Source organism: Drosophila montana, unplaced genomic scaffold (genome assembly GCF_035044405.1).
Source record: "Drosophila montana isolate Dmon_TW-CO22-7 unplaced genomic scaffold, ASM3504440v1 contig_1875_1, whole genome shotgun sequence".
NCBI lineage: Eukaryota > Metazoa > Arthropoda > Insecta > Diptera > Drosophilidae > Drosophila > Drosophila montana.
In genome coordinates, this window is record NW_026996793.1 from 7,070 (window position 1) to 27,928 (window position 20,859).

The following is a 20,859-nucleotide window of genomic DNA, read 5'->3' on the forward strand; positions in this document are numbered from 1 at the left end:
ACCCCGAATTTGAGAAAAAATGTGATGTAACCCCTTGCCATTTTGATGATTTTGGTCAAAAATTAGATTTTTATTTTTTTGATGCCAATCGATAGTACGGATCCTTACGAGTCTAAAATGGTATAAAATTCCCAAATCGAACACTATTTGGCCGAGATATTCAAAAAAATCATAAAAAAAAGGTTGACTTTACAAGCGAATCGGTTTTTGGTCAACCACTTTTTTTAACCCATCGATTTTAAAAATGTTTGAATGCAGATTGATAGTAGGGATCCCTACAAATTCAAAAAGGTATAACATTTCAAAATCTGACAGCATTTACCCGAGAAATTCAATAAAAATCATCAAAAAAGTTCCGATTTTCGATCCGACCCCGAATTTGAGAAAAAATGTGATGTAACCCCTTGCCATTTTGATGATTTTGGTCAAAAATTAGATTTTTATTTTTTTGATGCCAATTGACAGTACGGATCCTTACGAGTCTAAAATGGTATAAAATTCCCAAATCGAACACTATTTGGCCGAGATATTCAAAAAAATCATAAAAAAAAGGTTGACTTTACAAGCGAATCGGTTTTTGGTCAACCACTTTTTTTAACCCATCGATTTTAAAAATGTTTGAATGCAGATTGATAGTAGGGATCCCTACAAATTCAAAAAGGTATAACATTTCAAAATCTGACAGCATTTACCCGAGAAATTCAATAAAAATCATCAAAAAAGTTTCGATTTTCGATCCGACCCCGAATTTGAGAAAAAATGTGATGTAACCCCTTGCCATTTTGATGATTTTGGTCAAAAATTAGATTTTTATTTTTTTGATGCCAATCGATAGTACGGATCCTTACGAGTCTCAAATGGTATAAAATTCCCAAATCGAACACTATTTGGCCGAGATATTCAAAAAAATCATCAAAAAAGGTTGACATTACAAACGAATCGGTTTTTGGTCAACCACTATTTTTAACCCATCGATTTTAAAAATGTTTGAATGCAGATTGATAGTAGGGATCCCTACAAATTCAAAAAGGTATAACATTTCAAAATCTGACAGCATTTACCCGAGAAATTCAATAAAAATCATCAAAAAAGTTCCGATTTTCGATCCGACCCCGAATTTGAGAAAAAATGTGATGTAACCCCTTGCCATTTAGATGATTTTGGTCAAAAATTAGATTTTTATTTTTTTGATGCCAATCGATAGTACGGATCCTTACGAGTCTAAAATGGTATAAAATTCCCAAATCGAACACTATTTGGCCGAGATATTCAAAAAAATCATAAAAAAAGGTTGACTTTACAAGCGAATCGGTTTTTGGTCAACCACTTTTTTTAACCCATCGATTTTAAAAATGTTTGAATGCAGATTGATAGTAGGGATCCCTACAAATTCAAAAAGGTATAACATTTCAAAATCTGACAGCATTTACCCGAGAAATTCAATAAAAATCATCAAAAAAGTTCCGATTTTCGATCCGACCCCGAATTTGAGAAAAAATGTGATGTAACCCCTTGCCATTTTGATGATTTTGGTCAAAAATTAGATTTTTATTTTTTTGATGCCAATTGACAGTACGGATCCTTACGAGTCTAAAATGGTATAAAATTCCCAAATCGAACACTATTTGGCCGAGATATTCAAAAAAATCATAAAAAAAAGGTTGACTTTACAAGCGAATCGGTTTTTGGTCAACCACTTTTTTTAACCCATCGATTTTAAAAATGTTTGAATGCAGATTGATAGTAGGGATCCCTACAAATTCAAAAAGGTATAACATTTCAAAATCTGACAGCATTTACCCGAGAAATTCAATAAAAATCATCAAAAAAGTTCCGATTTTCGATCCGACCCCGAATTTGAGAAAAAATGTGATGTAACCCCTTGCCATTTTGATGATTTTGGTCAAAAATTAGATTTTTATTTTTTTGATGCCAATCGGTAGTACGGATCCTTACGAGTCTAAAATGGTATAAAATTCCCAAATCAAACACTATTTGGCCGAGATATTCAAAATAATCATCAAAAAAGGTTGACTTTACAAGCGAATCGGTTTTTGGTCAACCACTTTTTTTAACCCATCGATTTTAAAAATGTTTGAATGCAGATTGATAGTAGGGATCCCTACAAATTCAAAAAGGTATAACATTTCAAAATCTGACAGCATTTACCCGAGAAATTCAATAAAAATCATCAAAAAAGTTTCGATTTTCGATCCGACCCCGAATTTGAGAAAAAACGTGATGTAACCCCTTGCCATTTTGATGATTTTGGTCAAAAATTAGATTTTTATTTTTTTGATGCCAATCGATAGTACGGATCCTTACGAGTCTCAAATGGTATAAAATTCCCAAATCGAACACTATTTGGCCGAGATATTCAAAAAAATCATCAAAAAAGGTTGACTTTACAAACGAATCGGTTTTTGGTCAACCACTTTTTTTAACCCATCGATTTTAAAAATGTTTGAATGCAGATTGATAGTAGGGATCCCTACGAATTCAAAAAGGTATAACATTTCAAAATCTGACAGCATTTACCCGAGAAATTCAATAAAAATCATCAAAAATGTTTCGATTTTCGATCCGACCCCGAATTTGAGAAAAAATGTGATGTAACCCCTTGCCATTTTGATGATTTTGGTCAAAAATTAGATTTTTATTATTTCAAAGCCAATCGATAGTACGGATCCTTACGAGTCTAAAATGGTATAAAATTCCCAAATCGAACACTATTTGGCCAAGATATTCAAAAAAATCATCAAAAAAGGTTGACATTACAAACGAATCGGTTTTTGGTCAACCACTATTTTTAACCCATCGATTTTTAAAATGTTTGAATGCAGATTGATAGTAGGGATCCCTACAAATTCAAAAAGGTATAACATTTCAAAATCTGACAGCATTTACCCGAGAAATTCAATAAAAATCATCAAAAAAGTTTCGATTTTCGATCCGACCCCGAATTTGAGAAAAACGTGATGTAACCCCTTGCCATTTTGATGATTTTGGTCAAAAATTAGATTTTTATTTTTTTGATGCCAATCGGTAGTACGGATCCTTACGAGTCTAAAATGGTATAAAATTCCCAAATCAAACACTATTTGGCCGAGATATTCAAAAAAATCATCAAAAAAGGTTGACTTTACAAGCGAATCGGTTTTTGGTCAACCACTTTTTTTAACCCATCGATATTTAAAATGTTTGAATGCCAATTGATAGTAGGGATCCGTACGAATTCAAATAGGTTTAATATTTCAAAATCAGACAATATTTACTCGAGATATTCAAAAAAAAAGCATAAGAAAAGGTTTTGATTTTCGATCCGACCCCGAATTTGAGAAAAAACGTGATGTAACCCCTTGCCATTTTGATGATTTTGGTCAAAAATTAGATTTTTATTTTTTTGATGCCAATCGATAGTACGGATCCTTACGAGTCTAAAATGGTATAAAATTCCCAAATCAAACACTATTTGGCCGAGATATTCAAAAAAATCATCAAAAAAGGTTGACTTTACAAACGAATCGGTTTTTGGTCAACCACTTTTTTTAACCCATCGATTTTAAAAATGTTTGAATGCCAATTGATAGTAGGGATCCGTACGAGTTCAAAAAGGTTTAATATTTCAAAATCAAACAATATTTACCCGATATATTCAAAAAAAGCATCAAAAAAGGTTGACTTTACAAGCGAATCTGTTTTTGGTCAACCACTTTTTTTTAACCCATTGATTTTAAAAATGTTTGAATGCAGATTGATAGTAGGGATCCCTACAAATTCAAAAAAGGTATAACATTTCAAAATCTGACAGCATTTACCCGAGAAATTCAATAAAAATCATCAAAAAAGTTTCGATTTTCGATCCGACCCCGAATTTGAGAAAAAACGTGATGTAACCCCTTGCCATTTTAATGATTTTGGTCAAAAATTAGATTTTTATTTTTTTGATGCCAGTCGATAGTACGGATCCTTACGAGTCTAAAATGGTATAAAATTCCCAAATCGAACACTATTTGGCCGAGATATTCAAAAAAATCATCAAAAAAGGTTGACTTTACAAACGAATCGGTTTTTGGTCAACCACTTTTTTTAACCCATCGATTTTAAAAATGTTTGAATGCAGATTGATAGTAGGGATCCCTACAAATTCAAAAAGGTATAACATTTCAAAATCTGACAGCATTTACCCGAGAAATTCAATAAAAATCATCAAAAAAGTTTCGATTTTCGATCCGACCCCGAATTTGAGAAAAAATGTGATGTAACCCCTTGCCATTTTGATGATTTTGGTCAAAAATTAGATTTTTATTTTTTTGATGCCAATCGATAGTACGGATCCTTACGAGTCTAAAATGGTATAAAATTCCCAAATCGAACACTATTTGGCCGAGATATTCAAAAAAATCATCAAAAAAGGTTGACTTTACAAACGAATCGGTTTTTGGTCAACCACACTTTTTAACCCATCGATTTTAAAAATGTTTGAATGCAAATTGATAGTTGGGATCCCTACGAATTCAAAAAGGTATAACATTTCAAAATCTGACAGCATTTACCCGAGAAATTCAATAAAAATCATCAAAAAAGTTTCGATTTTCGATCCGACCCCGAATTTGAGAAAAAATGTGATGTAACCCCTTGCCATTTTGATGATTTTGGTCAAAAATTAGATTTTTATTTTTTTGATGCCAATTGAGAGTACGGATCCTTACGAGTCTAAAATGGTATAAAATTCCCAAATCGAACACTATTTGGCCGAGATATTCAAAAAAATCATCAAAAAAGGTTGACTTTACAAACGAATCGGTTTTTGGTCAACAACTTTTTTTAACCCATCGATATTTAAAATGTTTGAATGCCAATTGATAGTAGGGATCCGTACGAATTCAAATAGGTTTAATATTTCAAAATCAGACAATATTTACTCGAGATATTCAAAAAAAAAGCATAAGAAAAGGTTTTGATTTTCGAAACGACCCCGATTTTGAGAAAAAATGTGATGTAACCCCTTGCCATTTTGATGATTTTGGTCAAAAATTAGATTTTTATTTTTTTGATGCCAATCGATAGTACGATCCGACCCCGAATTTGAGAAAAAACGTGATGTAACCCCTTGCCATTTTGATGATTTTGGTCAAAAATTAGATTTTTATTTTTTTGATGCCAATCGATAGTACGGATCCTTACGAGTCTAAAATGGTATAAAATTCCCAAATCGAACACTATTTGGCCGAGATATTCAAAAAAATCATCAAAAAAGGTTGACTTTACAAACGAATCGGTTTTTGGTCAACAACTTTTTTTAACCCATCGATATTTAAAATGTTTGAATGCCAATTGATAGTAGGGATCCGTACGAATTCAAATAGGTTTAATATTTCAAAATCAGACAATATTTACTCGAGATATTCAAAAAAAAAGCATAAGAAAAGGTTTTGATTTTCGAAACGACCCCGATTTTGAGAAAAAATGTGATGTAACCCCTTGCCATTTTGATGATTTTGGTCAAAAATTAGATTTTTATTTTTTTGATGCCAATCGATAGTACGATCCGACCCCGAATTTGAGAAAAAACGTGATGTAACCCCTTGCCATTTTGATGATTTTGGTCAAAAATTAGATTTTTATTTTTTTGATGCCAATCGATAGTACTTATCCTTACGAGTCTAAACTGGTATAAAATACCCAAATCGGACATTCTTTGGCCGAGATATACCAGAAAAGCATAAAAAAAGGTTGACTTTACAAACAAATCGGTTTTTGGTCAACCACTTTTTTTAACCCATCGATTTTAAAAATGTTTGAATGCAGAATGATAGTAGGGATCCCTACAAATTCAAAAAGGTATAACATTTCAAAATCTGACAGCATTTACCAGAGAAATTCAATAAAAATCATCAAAAAAGTTTCGATTTTCGATCCGACCCCGATTTTGAGAAAAAATGTGATGTAACCCCTTGCCATTTTGATGATTTTGGTCAAATATTTGATTTTTATTTTTTTGATGCCAATCGATAGTACTGATCCTTAAGAGTCTAAAATGGCGTATCATTCAAAAATCGGACATTATTTGCCCGAGATATTAAAAAAAATCATCAAAAGGGATTCACTTTACAAACGAATCGTTTTTTGGTTAACAACTTTTTTAGAGGCATCGATATTTAATTTGTTTGAATGCCAATTGATAACAGGGATCCGAACGAATTTAAATAGGTATTACTTTCACAAATCTGATGTTATTTACCCGAGATATTTAAAAAAACTCATCAAAAAAATTTTGATATTCGAGACGACTCCTTGCTTTTTTGTCGAATTCGGTCAAAAGTTGGTATTTTATTTTTTTGAATGCCAATCGATAGCGCTGATCCTTACGAGTCCAAAATGGCGTATCATTCAAAAATCTGACATTATTTGCCCGAGATATTAAAAAAAATCATCAAGTTTTTAATTTACAACCGGATCGGACTGAACCGGTTTGAAGCGACATAACTTCGGCGCTTTATAAACGACACATCTCCGTGCAGGGAATTTTTTGTTTATAAAAACGTGACGTTACCCCTAGCTTTAATGTCAAATTTGGTACGCACTTACCGATCTTGAAGCATATGGTTTATTGCGTCACGCATTTTGCCGTTCTCCGTTAGAACATCGCTACACTTTTTGTTGACCACGTCGAGGCGATTCTCTAGTTTGACTACGCTCTTTTGCACCTTACAAATTGTTTCCTTGTAGCAATTGTCGGGCACTTCATTGCGACGCAATGCATCTATTTCTTTTTCCATTTTCCGTATGTGTCCCTCGAGCTCCCACAAATTGGTGCGTTCGCCTTGGTATACCCGTTGCAGTTCGGACTGTTGATTTTGCAAGGTTCCCAAGAGTCTCTCTTTGTTGGTATTCTTACGTGCATGAGTGCCGCCCTCCAGGGTTTTGATTTCGTCCTTAAGTTTGTCATATTCCACCTGCAGAACGTTAATCATGTGATTTTGCTTTTTCAGTCGTTTTGTTTTCTCCTCTAGCAGCCCACGCAGGTCCAGCTGTAGGGAACGGTGCTGGCGCTGCAGACGCTGCAGCTCGGCGGTGGCCAGTTGGTCCAGTTGGTCAGTCATTCCGAGCTTCTAAAGCTAAAAAACTAACCTTTTATTTACCAAAGCTAAATAACTTGTTACACTGCGTAGCGTAACGAGGCAACCGCGCGAATATGGTGTTGCCAGATGTGTGCATTTTACTTACGTTTGACAGCTGTTGCTAAGAAACAATGAAAAAGTTGCCGGATATGTGGATGAAGGTGGCATTTTGTGTTTAATGTCAAATCTGAAATCCATCCAAGTTAAAAGAAAATTACATTTTTATTTTTATGGTAAAAGTTTATTATTTGTAACTTTATTTTTTAGTTTGTTCTTTGCCTTTTGTTTTCATGTTTAAATGTCTATAAAGTATATATAATATATATTTTTTCTGCATTTTTGTAATTTTACCATTTGGTTTTTTTCTCAATTTTTTTGTTTAAACTTGCCAGTTTTTTTTTGTTGTTTAATTTCTTTTTTTTTTTTACTTATTACATTTGCATAAGTTGTCATGTATAATAATTATTTATTAATAATAATTTATTTGTTGTAATTATAACTCGTTTACTTGCTCATTTATAATTTCTCTTTTGCTTTGCTCCATTCTCAATTTTCTGTTCGACCTGTACCATAATGTTTCGCCCATATACGACGCCCAGTTTGGCCAACGAAACAAAGTTTACATGTTCGCCATTTTAAAACTGTCAAAATTTAGCCTAGACTTTCTTGATATTTATATTATATTATGTATATATATATATATGTATATATATATTTTTTTTTTTAATTATGTTATTGTTAGCTTTTGCCGCGCGGTTGGCCTAACTGCTGTTGCTTGTCGTTCGTAGACTGTGTTATCATTGATAAGAACGGAAAATAGGTATAAAAAACAATAATTTGATAAAAAGGCGCAAATTATGTTTATATGTAGTTCTTTTGCTGGCTCTAATACTTGTTATTGTTTTTGTTTGTTATATAGTTACTTATAAATATGTTGGGTTTATCTATGTATGTTTTTGTATGTCATAAATAATGTTTAAACTAGATTTGGTAATGCATTTTTTACGCCTGTTAAGTATTAAAATATTTGCATAGTTTGCTTGTTTTAATTTGTTTGCTTTCATAATTAATTAATAGTTCATTTGATAGCTTTTAATGTGTGGCTTCAACAATTTTTCGCGACCTTGGGCGAAAAATTAAATTGAATGTAAATATAAACATATATATATATATATATGCATATATATATATGTATATATATATATATATATATATATATATATCTATATGTAGTATATATAGATATATTTGTAATGTTTTTCGGTGTTTACTTTCATCCTTTTGTTTTCATGAACGAATGCACAAATTTTACACACTTCGCCATTGAGTTGTTATTATTTATAAATTGTATTTAATATACACATATGTATAGTATATATGTAGTATATATTTATATATATATATATGTGTATATATATATATATAGTTAATATAAAGACCTTTTCTTTGCTATTTTAAATTATTTTATTTAATTGTTCAATACGTGTGTTTCCTTTTAGTTTTCTCTATGTACTCGTAAGTATTTCCATTCTTTTCAACTACATTGCCTATTAGTTTTTATTTTTTGCATCTGCGCTTTATATGTATGCATGTAGTTTGTATGTATGTATAAATATAAATTTTGTAATATAAGTAAGTACTTGTATGTATGCATGTATATGTGTATATTTTGTATGTAGCTGTGTGCATATTAAGTTAGTATCAACTGTTAATGGATGTGTCTCAAAAATTGTCGTTAGAAATATTCGTATGTATTTGTGAATACAGATTGGATACCTGGTGCATTTCGTGTAGTTGTGCTCTAAGAATCTTGAATTAAGTTGATTTCTCAAATATCAAACTTAAGAAAGTTGCTTTTCAGAGTGTGCACAATCAATTTTGAATTCTCGCTTTGGCCGATTTGAAAATATATTGCAATAATTTAGTATTATTAAATATTGCTAGCAAATGCCTAAAAAGATTGTGCTCTAAAAATACGTAAGTACATATTAAAAAAGCTTGCGCAGAATTATGTAAACAACTTTAAAATATTTGAACTTTGATGTAAATGTTTTGGAATTGTATTCTTTTCTTTTTACTATACTTTTTTTTTAATGTCACTTGTTTGTTTTTTATGTGTTTTTTTATTTTTTGATTTTGAAACCATTTTACATTTAATATTTAATTTTTGTTGAGTTAATTTATAGGTTTTTGTTTATTTTAGAGCATGTTCAAAATATAAGAATCATTTCATTTTGTAATAGGGGCAAGCTTTCTTTCATTTCACTGCAGACTTTTTTGAAGGAATGAAATTTTCAAATTCAATTTGTCAAATTTACATTTTGCTACAAATTGTATGTGCAAAATTGGGTATATTCTTTTCTTATTTATATATGGCATTTAACTGCATTTATTGTTAAGTTCTCTTTGCTGCTAATTTTCTTATTGTTTTCGTTAAAGGTGCTCTTCAAAAATGTCAAATAATACCCTATCTGCTGTTATTCAATATTATTTATGCATAATTAGTTGCATGTTGTGTGTGTTAGTTGCACAAAATCCTATGCTAAATTAAAATAATGTATTAAGCATTTACGATAGAAAGAGGTATCAGTATGTGGATTTCATATTAAATAATCCTACAATCCTCAAAATACATATTCTTCTTTGTAACTTAGAGTTCAATTCAATTCAAGTAATTCAATTTGCTTAGGTAGTGTATGTGTGTGTGTGTGCGTGTGAGTGTGTGTGTGCGTGTGCGATAGTGCATAATGCTAATTACGGACGGATTTCTAAACAGAAATAAAAAATATTGTGTTCAAGAATAAGCTGCTATATGCGGATATAGTTATCGAACGCAACTGAGGCTGCACTTTAAGATGGCAACTCAAAGGTGTGGGTTGTGTAGGCTAAATTCTAGACTGGCAACTATCATTAAATAATTTATAATTTGTAATATTATTAAGCCCTCTTAGGTAAGTATCATTGGGCTTTGTGTTTACCTATATACAATATAAATTCGCTTTGACCTTTTTATTTATTTCAGTTAGCCTGCTCTCAACTGTGCATTTAGCACCTGCATCTTGCATCTGTATCAGTATCTAATATTTGGCTAAGTTCTAAAAGATAACATTTTTATCTACAAAAAATAACTTGAGGCCTTTTCATTTCATTTCAATTAAGTTTCATTTCATGGCATTTTCTTCAGTTGCATTTCCTCACCTCATTCACTTGTATAATTGCAAAATTGGTTTATAATGCTTGTTGACCTTAGCTCGCTAATAAATCTTTGCTTTGGTTAATAGTAATAATAATAATTGTCATAATATATATATATTTTATACATACATATATTTATTAATGTATATATATATATACATACATATATGAAATTCATCGCCTATATAAATATGACAAGATGTCTTTACTTTTTAAATTTTTTGTTTGTTTAAAAACTTTTGTTTGGTTTTCGTTTTCATTAATATTTATTCATATTTATTAAATGCACTTTCTGAGCTTTCCTACAAGCGCCGCCAATTATTGTTGCTGTTTGTTTTTTATCAACTTGTTTTGTTGTTCTCCTGTTCCTATACATATACCTATGTATATGTATCCGTGTATATACATACATATATTTAAATATATACTTTCCTACTACTGCACTTCTGTCCCGACTATGCCCATTTGTTGCTCTAAAGACCTATATATATATATATATATATATATTTATGCAAATTCTATATGTATGCAAAGCTTTAATGTTATCAAGCTAAAACTAAAAAGAAACGTACTTAGTGCAAAAGCTTGAGGGAAATGTAACATAAGATAATAATGTTATATATTAGAAATTATTATTTTGTATTATGAATCATAATTATTATTATTATTATCATTATTATTATAATTGTTAATTGCATGTTTTACCCTGTATCCTATAAGTTATTCGTGTTTTGATTTAAACAAACCCAAATGCTATCAAGGCAAAATGTTCTAGGCCTAGCGAAAAAGATATGCACCCTCCCTTCTAATTGGGCCCGTTTAACTATGTATGTGTGTCTCTAATTGTGTTGTTGTTGTTGTTGTTGCTGTTGTTGTATTAGTTGCTTGGTTTTTTGTATAAAAAACTAGTGTATGAAATTTAGTAGTCCATGGTTATGGTGGGGTCATTTTAATGTGCTTTGCTCTAGTTCTATATTTAATTGTTTATCGTTTATTATTTATCGTACTGTAATTTTTAGTATAATTTCTTTTAGTTAAATACCTGCAGAAAAGTGTATCTAAATATATTTTTGATTATTAAGTTCTAAACTTGGACTCATGTGTTTTTGGTTGTTGTTGTTCTTGTTGTTTTTGTTGTTGTTGTTGTATAAGTGTTATAAGCTTCTTTCACTACTTTGTCTAGCCTTGTCATTAACTAGCATAGATTAATTAATTAATAAGTTAGTAAGTTGATTTTAGTTATTTTCTATAAATAATAAACATTCTATAAGAATGCCCTCATAATAAAAATACTTTATGTATAGGACTAAGTGTATGTAGCCACTATAAGTAAGTATTCATATCTTATGATTTAAGTTTAAGGAACGATCATCGATAAGAGACTTCATTTTCTTTTAGTAAATATACAATGCTTAATATTAAGGTAAATTTTGTTTTTAGTAAATTTAATGTAAATGACGAAATTAAGACAAAGTAAGCAAATAAAATTTAACTATGCGATATGCGAACGAATTTTGTGGAACCCAACAGCTTCAGTAGGTTATTAATTGCACAGAAGTATGTTACTATATAAGTAGCATCTTTGAGAAGCGCCGAGAAGAGCGCTAGCGTTATTTTAGATTGAGAACATGATCCTTCCTTTAAGAAAAAAAAATCCATACATATTTAAAGATCTACGATATACGCGTTGTTTTTGATATGATGTGCTTTGTATATTAAGTTTATTAATGTGTAAGAACGCGCTGTAGATTGTTTTGTAACAAAATTATTAGGAAAATTGAGCAGTAAACTGTATTTTGGCAAAATTTGCAAATGCAAGTGCCAATTTGAAATCTCTCGTGGCTGCCCTCATTACAACAAATTGGACGAAACCGGGCGAATCCTTATATTGAGTTTGCCCAGTATTTCTTGGTTTCTGTGATTCCAATTTTTACGCTCTATGCTCAAGGTACAATTGTTTTTTTTTACTTCGTTTAGTTTCATTAATTCATTCAATTCGACATATGTTTTTCTTTTTTTAAAGTTTTGCATCACATTTCATTTCGAATTTAAAATAACCTCTCAATATTAGCAATAATTATTTATTTGTTATTAATTATTTTGTTTTTATTTTTATTTTTACTTTTTATGTATCTTGTATGCATTAATTTTGATTTGGCTTTTTGGTTGCTTGTTATCACCGCTTTTGAAAACTAAAACGTAATATTTTGTAATATTTCGTTATTTTAAGCAAAACTAGCTGATTTATGAACTAAGGATAAACAAAAAAGTCAAACAATTTATTTGATTTTTGTTTTGTTTTTTTGTTTTTTTACTTTAACGTTCAAGTCACAGCCCTTATTATGTTTTTCTTTTTGTTTTCTAGTTTATAAATGCGATGAAATCATAACAAATTTGGATATAGAAAGTGATATGGGTTAAATGTGCCAAATTTTCTGTCCATAGTTCTGTAGGTCCGTTCAGTTAGCTCAAAGCTCTGCCAATTCACAAGCCACATCATCTCACTTGAAAAATAATTAATGAAAATAAAACAAGTTTTCTTTGGTATTTTGTAATTCTCAATTTGTTTATCGCTTTTATTTGTTCTGCTTCTTCTTGGTTTAGTTCACCGTGTTACGTATTAGAAATAATAATATGTATGATAATTTAAGTTTTGGTATATTTGTGTTTATGTTTTCGTTTTCTCATTCTTTTTTGATATATAATTTGCATAATTTTGCCAAAATCAGTTTTTTGCACTAAGTTTTTTTTTTATTATTATTATTATTTTTATTTAAATATTGTGTATATAGTCTAAAACGTTTTGTATAATAGCATAGAATAATAATAATAATAATTTGTTTTTATATAATTAGTTTAAATACGTGTTCGTATTTTCAATACAAAATCATAATGCATCATAATTGTAATGATAATAATTCATAATACATAATAATAATTATTTTTTATTATCTTAATAGTTTGACTCTGTATTAAGTTGGTTTTTTTTTTTAATGTTTGTTTAAAGTTTTATGCAATAATTAACTTGAATTTGACTAGATCGATTCATACAAGATCGTAAATACATATAGAAAGAGTGTGGATGAGTGTATGTGTGGGTGTGTGTGCCTGTTTGTCTATGTGTGTCTGCCTGTGTGTGTGTCTCTGTGTCTGAATTTGTGTTGCTCTAGTAAAAATCTAGATTAGCATTTTTGAAGCTGTGAGAATTGGGGCAATGTAGTTTTTCAACTTGTTTAACTACGGAATAGTCGCTAAACCCAATTGATAATAATTATGCATTTAAATTTATGTATGTATGTATATAGCTATATGTAAGTATTTTTTGTATATAATGCATTTTCTTGCGGCTTGCATTTTCATGCGATTTTTCATTGCATTATAGGGGGGACTTTCCTCCGCCTTCAAGTTTCGTTTATATTTACAAGATATTAGGCGTAACTTTTGGTAAAACAATGTGATGAAAACTGAATACTTTTAGAAAATTATTGACTACAGTAGTTTGTTTTCTTTACTATATATTATCTGTTTTGAAACGACGGTTGCAAAGAAAAATGATTTCGAGAGTAGTTAGGCTAGGCACCATTAGCATTAACTTTTATGTATGGGGCCAAACAATAGAACTCTCTTGGCCAAACCGCAAGGTATTTAATACTGTCCATATCTTTCCGGCTAACTGGCAATGTTTTTATTTTCTTGTGTATTTTTTTTAAGGGCATGGCTAGAGGGAAATGCCAAAAACCAAAACTATTGATATTGATATTTGGAACTCAAAGGTAAAGAAAAGTATTTGCACAAAAAGTATATATTGCACTGGTAACAAAACTAACTTTAACTTTTATAACAATTTGTTGTATGCTTAAATCCTCTTTTATATTTTAATATATATATGTATATATATATATATATATATTTATATATATTTATTATTTAATAATTAATTGTTTTTATCATTAGTATCAAATATGTGTCGCGAGTTGTGTTGCAAACCCACAGACTAGGCGCTAAACGTACTTTTTTTCTTTTACACTATACAAACTCTAAATAATTGTTACATTTTAATTATTATTTTTTTTTTAATTTTTACTTCTCTCTTATGTTCATTTTTGGCATTTTTAGCTGTAGATTTGACAATCTTTCACTTTATTTTGTACAGATATTTCTTCTTGTTTTCTGCTAACTTTTCAAGATAAAGTCAAAATGTTTAATGAGTTGGTTCAACAGATTTCAGTTGAGTAAATGTTGGATTTTTTAGCATTTTTTGTAGCATGTGACTTATGTATTAAGTTAGATTTGCTTGCATGCTTGTCTGTGTGTGTGTGTTTGTGTGTGAATAGAAATAGTGTTCAGTAGTGTGTTAAATAAAAGGCATAAATTATTAAATATACAAATTTCAGTGTTCAATTTTCTAGTTTTGCTAAAAATTTTTTACTTTTCTTTTTATATAAAAAATTCTAAATTTAGTTCATATATATGTGTGTGTATATATCATCATCAATAATAGTTTATGCATTTAAGAGTTATTTGGTAATTGTTTTATAATGTGTCAATTTTGTGGTTTGTTCATGAGTTAGCGTCTTTTAACAGGGAAAGGGCGCGCTATGGTCAACATTATTCTTGTTAGTTAGTTTTAGTTTGTCAGGGTGAATCGGAGCTTGTGAAAATAAGTGGCCAACATTTTCAGTTGTCTGTTGTATATACACACATATATATATATATACATATGTACCCTAGCAAATGTTTGCTCATATATACATGAGTGTATATAAATATATATGCATATATATTTTTATACACCTGTTTTCAACATTATTTTTTTATATATTTATACAAATATATATGTATACATATATATATATATGTATTTGTTGTATATTTGTAAGTACCTGTATTTGTTTTTGTTGCAAGCAGCTAAGTTTAAGTGTAAAGTTTGTTTGATTTCATATTTGTAATATATTTTAATGCTATAAAATCGTTTACGATTTTTGTTTTCTAGTTGCTTTTGCCTAACTGAAAGTGTTTTCTTAGAAATTGAAAATTATTTGCCAACATGCATTGGATTTTGGGCAACAAAAATGACAGCATTTAATTTGCTCACAATTATTTTTTAGGTATTCTTCTTCTTTTTAATATGTAGTTCTAACAAGTTCATTATTATATTTAAATTATTATTTTTCTCCATTTACATATAATAAAAAATGATATTTTTGCTTGTTTGTTGCAGGCTACGCAAAAACCTTTTGTGGTTCTTTAATTTGGACTTAACAGTACTTCTCTCAAAGCATATCGCATATTAATTTGCTTGCTGCTTTCACCTAGTGCTAACTTTTATGTCCTTAAAATTAATTAAATTCGAATTTTTGTGTTAATTTTTATTCATATACATATGTATATGTATATACATATGCTATATACGTTTATGTATAATATAATCCTTTGCCATTTTTCTTAGTACTACATGCTAAAAAGTTGCAGAGCTACATATCATTCATCATTCTGCTACGCTCTATCATTAACTTCTCCTCTAACTGCCAACTCATATGCAAAGGTTTTTTGTCATTCTCCAATTAACAGATTCAGTTTTTTTTTTTTTGTATTTTTCTTGTTTTTTTTTTTTTAATTTTTTAGCAGCGTGTGAAATTATTTTCTCTCAGGTTTTTTAGATTTCAATAAATTCCATCGACCAATTTTCATATGTTGTATAAAAAATGGTTGCTGCGCTTTTTGTTTCGTTTTAGATTATTATTTCAAATATTTTTTTTGTTTTTATTGAAAACCCAGATAATTTTGGTCTCTTACCAGTCAGTTTTTGTCTCAAGTTTGTTGTGTGTTTGGGGGTGTGTGTGTGTGTAAGTGTGCAGTTGTTGTTTGCTCTTTTGTAATTAACAAAACTATCAATATCAATGTTTGTTGCTTGCTCTATAAATATATATATGCATGTCGATATATATTTATGTACATATGTATACATATAATCGTCATTTTGGCAAAAAATTGTTTTCTGTTTTTCTTTTCTACTATTTAATTACTGCATTCAGCTGCCTGTATAAATACATATACATATATATATATATATATATATATATATATATATATATATATATATATATATATATACATATGTATTTATACATATACATAAATATCTATCATATTAATAAATAATTTTGTTCTGCACTGACTTACTTTTTCTTACATTTTCTGTTTGCTATTTTTTCGTTTTTTTTTTTACTCTCCATATGCATGTTTGTATATCTTTATAATTATTTTTTGCTGGGGCTTTGCTTCACTAAGCATGTGGAGGAAATTCATTACCCAAGTCCATCTGAAATGTGAAAAGTTAAAATTTTAGTTCTAGCAATTTGTTAAGAAACCTACGAAAAAAACAATGGGAAACCATGTAGTGTCATACTCTTGGCATTACATCTAACAAGATTCTGATTGAATTAATTATAATACAAATAAATAGAAATGTATTTATAAATGAAAAATGAAATGTGAAGGTCGTGTGTGCTTTAAGCTCACCCTATAAAAAGTTGATCCATGTTGTTGTTGTTGTGGTTGTTTTTGTTGTTGCTAAGCTTTTCGTTTTTGTTGTTGCCACATGAAAAGCCTTTCGACCAGTTCAACTTTGGAATAGTTATTATTTTCATTAGAGAACGAATTCTTGTCGCTGCTGTTGTTGTTGTTGTTGTTGCTGTTGCTATTGTTGTTCATGCTGATGTTGTTGTTGCTGTGGTTATTGTTGTGGTTGTTGTTGATGATGTTGCTATTGTTGCTATTGCCGCTGCTGTTGGCGCTATAGCGATAACAATAGGTTCCGTTGCGCCAGCTGGCAAAAGTATAGGGCATTGTATTACGATTTGCATTACGATCATTGGTTAATTGTGGCCGAAAATTGTTGCTGAGGTTGTTTGTAGATGTTGTTGTAGCTGTAGCTGGTGAATTTGTTGTCATTGCTGCTGTCGCATGATGATGTTGTTGTTGTTGCTGCAGCTGAAACTGAAGTTGCAGTTGTTGTTGTTGTTGCAGATGTTGTTGTTGCAGATGTTGTTGTTGCAGTTGTTGTTGTTGCATATGCAGTTGTTGTTGTTGTTGATATTGCAGTTGTTGTTGTTGCAGTATTTGCTGCTGTTGTTGTTGTTGTTGCTGAAGTAAGTTACGCTTGAGGAACTCCGATTGTTAATAAGGTCGACTGGCATCCTTTGGCCGCTTCAATTGAACTTTCAGTCTTTTCATGCCAATCTGGAAGCCATTCATGGCCTGAATGGCTGCTTGAGCGCTGGTGGGGTTATCAAATGAAACAAAACCTACGAATTTCCAAAATTGAATGTTAGCAATCGAACTTGAAGTAATGGATATATATGTGGGCATATTTGGAATTACCGAAACATTTGCTCTGATTTGTAGCACGATCGATGAAGACCTTAGAGCTGATCACATTGCCAAATGGCAGGAACATTTGCATTAATTCTGCATCACCAAATTCTTGCGGCAAATGATAGATGAATAGATTGCAGCCCTCCGGACCGGATATAGAACATCCTGGGAACATCAGAAAATCTTAAAAGAAGACATTACAAGAAAAGAAATAAAGTAGAGAAAAGAAATTAAACGATGAGCAAAATCATAAGTTAGAACATTATGAGTTTGTCTGCTGTATTTGGCTGGTTTTGAGTTTATATTCCGTTTTTTTTTTTTAATTGTGTCTCGTGTTTCGTGGCTGATTTTGTAGACGATTTAACTAAAGCTAATGCGTTTCATAAAACTGCAAAACCAAATGGCAAACAATATGATAAAATATATTCTTACATAAAAGATAAACAAACGAACAGTAACAAAATACGCTTGCATAGGCTAAAATATAAATGTAGACATATTCGTATTCTAAAATGCTTAATGCGCTACCAGTTCTATAATTCTAGCAATAAAATACTTAAGAGTTTAGCTTATGATATTAAATTCAATTTGTTTATTCTCATGTATTTTATATAATTTTTTTTAAAGCCCCATTTGCGAATATCCCTATACAAGAATAGTATGATATGAGTTCAGCATAGCCGAGTTTCATGTGTGTGTCATGCAGGATAAGAACTAAGTAAATATATTAAAAATACAATTAACAATTTACTACGCGCAACAAATATTGAAAATGAAACACAGGTTTACAGACAAGTAAGGGTTAGTTATAGACAGTATACACATTTAAGAATGTAGTACACAGGCACACACACACACACACGCACACTCACATACATACAAAAAGATATATGTATATATATATATATATATATAAAGAGAGAGAGAGAGTGGTACAGCTATATAGCTGACTATAATTCAGATAAGTATATATAGACATTATATATGTACGCATTATTAATGGTGTGCTTGTATCTTGTCTCGTCAACGTTACATAGTTTAAGAAAGACAAAAGAACTGAGTAGGAAAATAATAAAAAAACCAGGCGAAACAAAGTAACATAAAATTTTATGATTTTTCATGTGTCGGACCCAGCCCTCGGCCACCCGACCCCCGCGCTTTTCAGGCAAATATCTTGAATATACGCCGACGCTTTTTATGTGATTTTAAGCAGTTTATATGCAATTTTTACGATCTCATATAAAATGCCTTTAAATGCAGCCATTAAAAACGATTTACGCCCCTGGTTCTGCAACCCTTTCGAAAGGAGTTCGCGATTTTGCCCTACTTCGGTGCGTCAAAATATAAGAAAGAATTCCAAATAAAAAGAACACAAGTAATTAATTTTTATGGGCATTTTAGTCAAATACGTTCGCTAAAAGAAAATTTAATTATTTTATTAAATTGGCTTTATCGACCCATCGAAATGCTTACGATATTCAATATATATTTGTCTATAGAGTACGTGTTTGGGTGTGTGTGTGTGTGTATCTGAATGGTTATTTTATTTTTATACAAATCAAAACATTTATTTATGACGAGTAACGAAATTCTTTACTTGAGTTATTCGTTTCAAGCCAAAAGTCAAACACAATATTGAGATACAAAAAGAAAAACTAACAAAGAGTTAGAAACGGAACTAAAAAGAGAACAACCGACAAAATGATAATGAAAAGCTTACCTTCACGCTGAGTGGGTGCAACCGCCGCTAGGGGAGGTGGTAAAGCTTGTGGAAACTGTCCATAGACGGCGGGAAAGGCTGCGTTATATATAAATAATTTTTGTTTTTGGTTTTTACACAAAATCCGAAACATTTATAAAGACAACACAACAGTTAAGTATACGTATATAATTTATGTTAAATTAATTAAGATTTCTTTGGTTTCAAGTTAAACCAGGTATAAACAGAACAAGAAACGATAATAAGTTTACAATCAAAGATGACAGGCTACAACCAGATCCGACCAGTATATATCTTTCAGTCAAAAACAACATCGGAAAATTTCGATATACCAGCCAAAGTGGGCAACTGGATTTCATGAGTGAGGTACATAAAGTTTTAAATATAGACTTTACGTATGGCATGTTAATACGAATTTAGGTAGACTCAAAGTTCGTATAAACATCGCTATGAAAAAAAAAAACAAGAAAACATAATAAACGAATTTTATATCGTGTATTCGCAAAGAATTGTTAAACGTTTAACATTGAACAACAAATTTTGATATAAGAAGATCTGAAAGTATTCAACAAATAATTAGAACAAACTATGAGAACGATTTTAAACAATAAAACCCATATAAAGAAATATAGAACTGTTTTTAAGTGTGGCAAGAATGTGATTTTGGGTTCACTTTGTTTGAGAAGCGCATAGAAGAGCGATATATGGTAAACTACACTTAAAACGAATTCTGTATTTCTTTTGGAACAAATAAAATATTTATGTATATATAGAAGTTAGAGTTATATATAACACTTTACTAACAATATATATTTATGGCATGACACAACAATTATTAATTATTTCAATAAAAACAATTATAAATGATTGAACTGTTTATGCTGTCTGTTGTTGTTGAATTCCTTCTTTTTTGTTATGTGAATCGCCTGCCGTATAGCGGCATTGTGCTTATGACGATGATAATACAGATCTTGGCGCTAATTATGAGAGAACCTGACAGGTGATGTATGAAATAAAATGACTAGATAATGCACGAGAGAGGGCAAATGGGCAAATGATGACATAACAATTTTTGAAATAATTGACATTTGGTGCGTATGGAACTTGTACTATCTATTTAAATTTCCCTTTGTTTTGGGCACAATTATATACGTAGTTATCTTAGGCTATTGCATAAGGCATAATACAGACTATGGCTAACCCCGAGTTCGGGAACTTACCAACTCCTGGAAATGGCGGCAGACCAGGGAAGGCATGTTGCAGTGCAGCAGCATCGCCATTTGGCAAACCTTGTGGTGGTATGGTCAGATGCAGCGGATCTAGATGGAATAATAGAGTGTAAGACATAATTTGGTTAACCTTGATAGGTGTTAACTGAAATTGTTAAATAAATGTATGCAAAATAAAGAAATTAGATAAACAATAAATCATTGGCTTCTCACT

At 30.4% G+C, this 20,859-nt stretch overlaps 3 protein-coding genes across 16 annotated transcripts in view; all 3 read right to left on the minus strand.

Moving 5' to 3' along the window:
* Nucleotides 1–6,591: 6,591 nt before the first annotated feature.
* LOC135441216 (uncharacterized) lies at nucleotides 6,592–7,286 on the minus strand (the record flags this gene model as incomplete). The annotated part of the gene is made up of 2 exons (XM_064700731.1): nucleotides 7,231–7,286; nucleotides 6,592–7,129 (listed from the first exon to the last, which is right to left on the minus strand). A coding segment is annotated over exon 2 (515 nt), but the record flags the coding sequence as incomplete, so codon positions are not given.
* A 9,205-nt stretch (nucleotides 7,287–16,491) lies between these two features.
* LOC135441236 (putative uncharacterized protein DDB_G0283051) lies at nucleotides 16,492–17,393 on the minus strand. The gene is made up of 2 exons (XM_064700767.1): nucleotides 16,842–17,393; nucleotides 16,492–16,641 (listed from the first exon to the last, which is right to left on the minus strand). The coding sequence occupies exon 1, from the start codon at nucleotides 17,391–17,393 to the stop codon at nucleotides 16,893–16,895; it is 501 nt and encodes a 166-aa protein (XP_064556837.1). The 3' UTR covers nucleotides 16,492–16,641; nucleotides 16,842–16,892.
* Nucleotides 17,394–17,487: 94 nt separating this feature from the next.
* bru3 (bruno 3) overlaps nucleotides 17,488–20,859 on the minus strand; it is a 315,854-nt gene continuing 312,482 nt past the window's right edge. For 8 of the 14 annotated variants that reach the window (XM_064700744.1, XM_064700739.1, XM_064700746.1 and 5 more), the window contains 4 exons: nucleotides 20,637–20,735; nucleotides 19,417–19,494; nucleotides 17,703–17,879; nucleotides 17,488–17,626 (listed from right to left, as the gene is read on the minus strand). In XM_064700744.1, the coding sequence (XP_064556814.1) occupies nucleotides 17,499–17,626; nucleotides 17,703–17,879; nucleotides 19,417–19,494; nucleotides 20,637–20,735 (482 nt within the window). In that variant the 3' untranslated portion in view covers nucleotides 17,488–17,498. The remainder of the gene's footprint in view (nucleotides 17,627–17,702; nucleotides 17,880–19,416; nucleotides 19,495–20,636; nucleotides 20,736–20,859) is intronic. The other 6 variants (XM_064700747.1, XM_064700741.1, XM_064700750.1 and 3 more) reach the window with 1 other exon arrangement.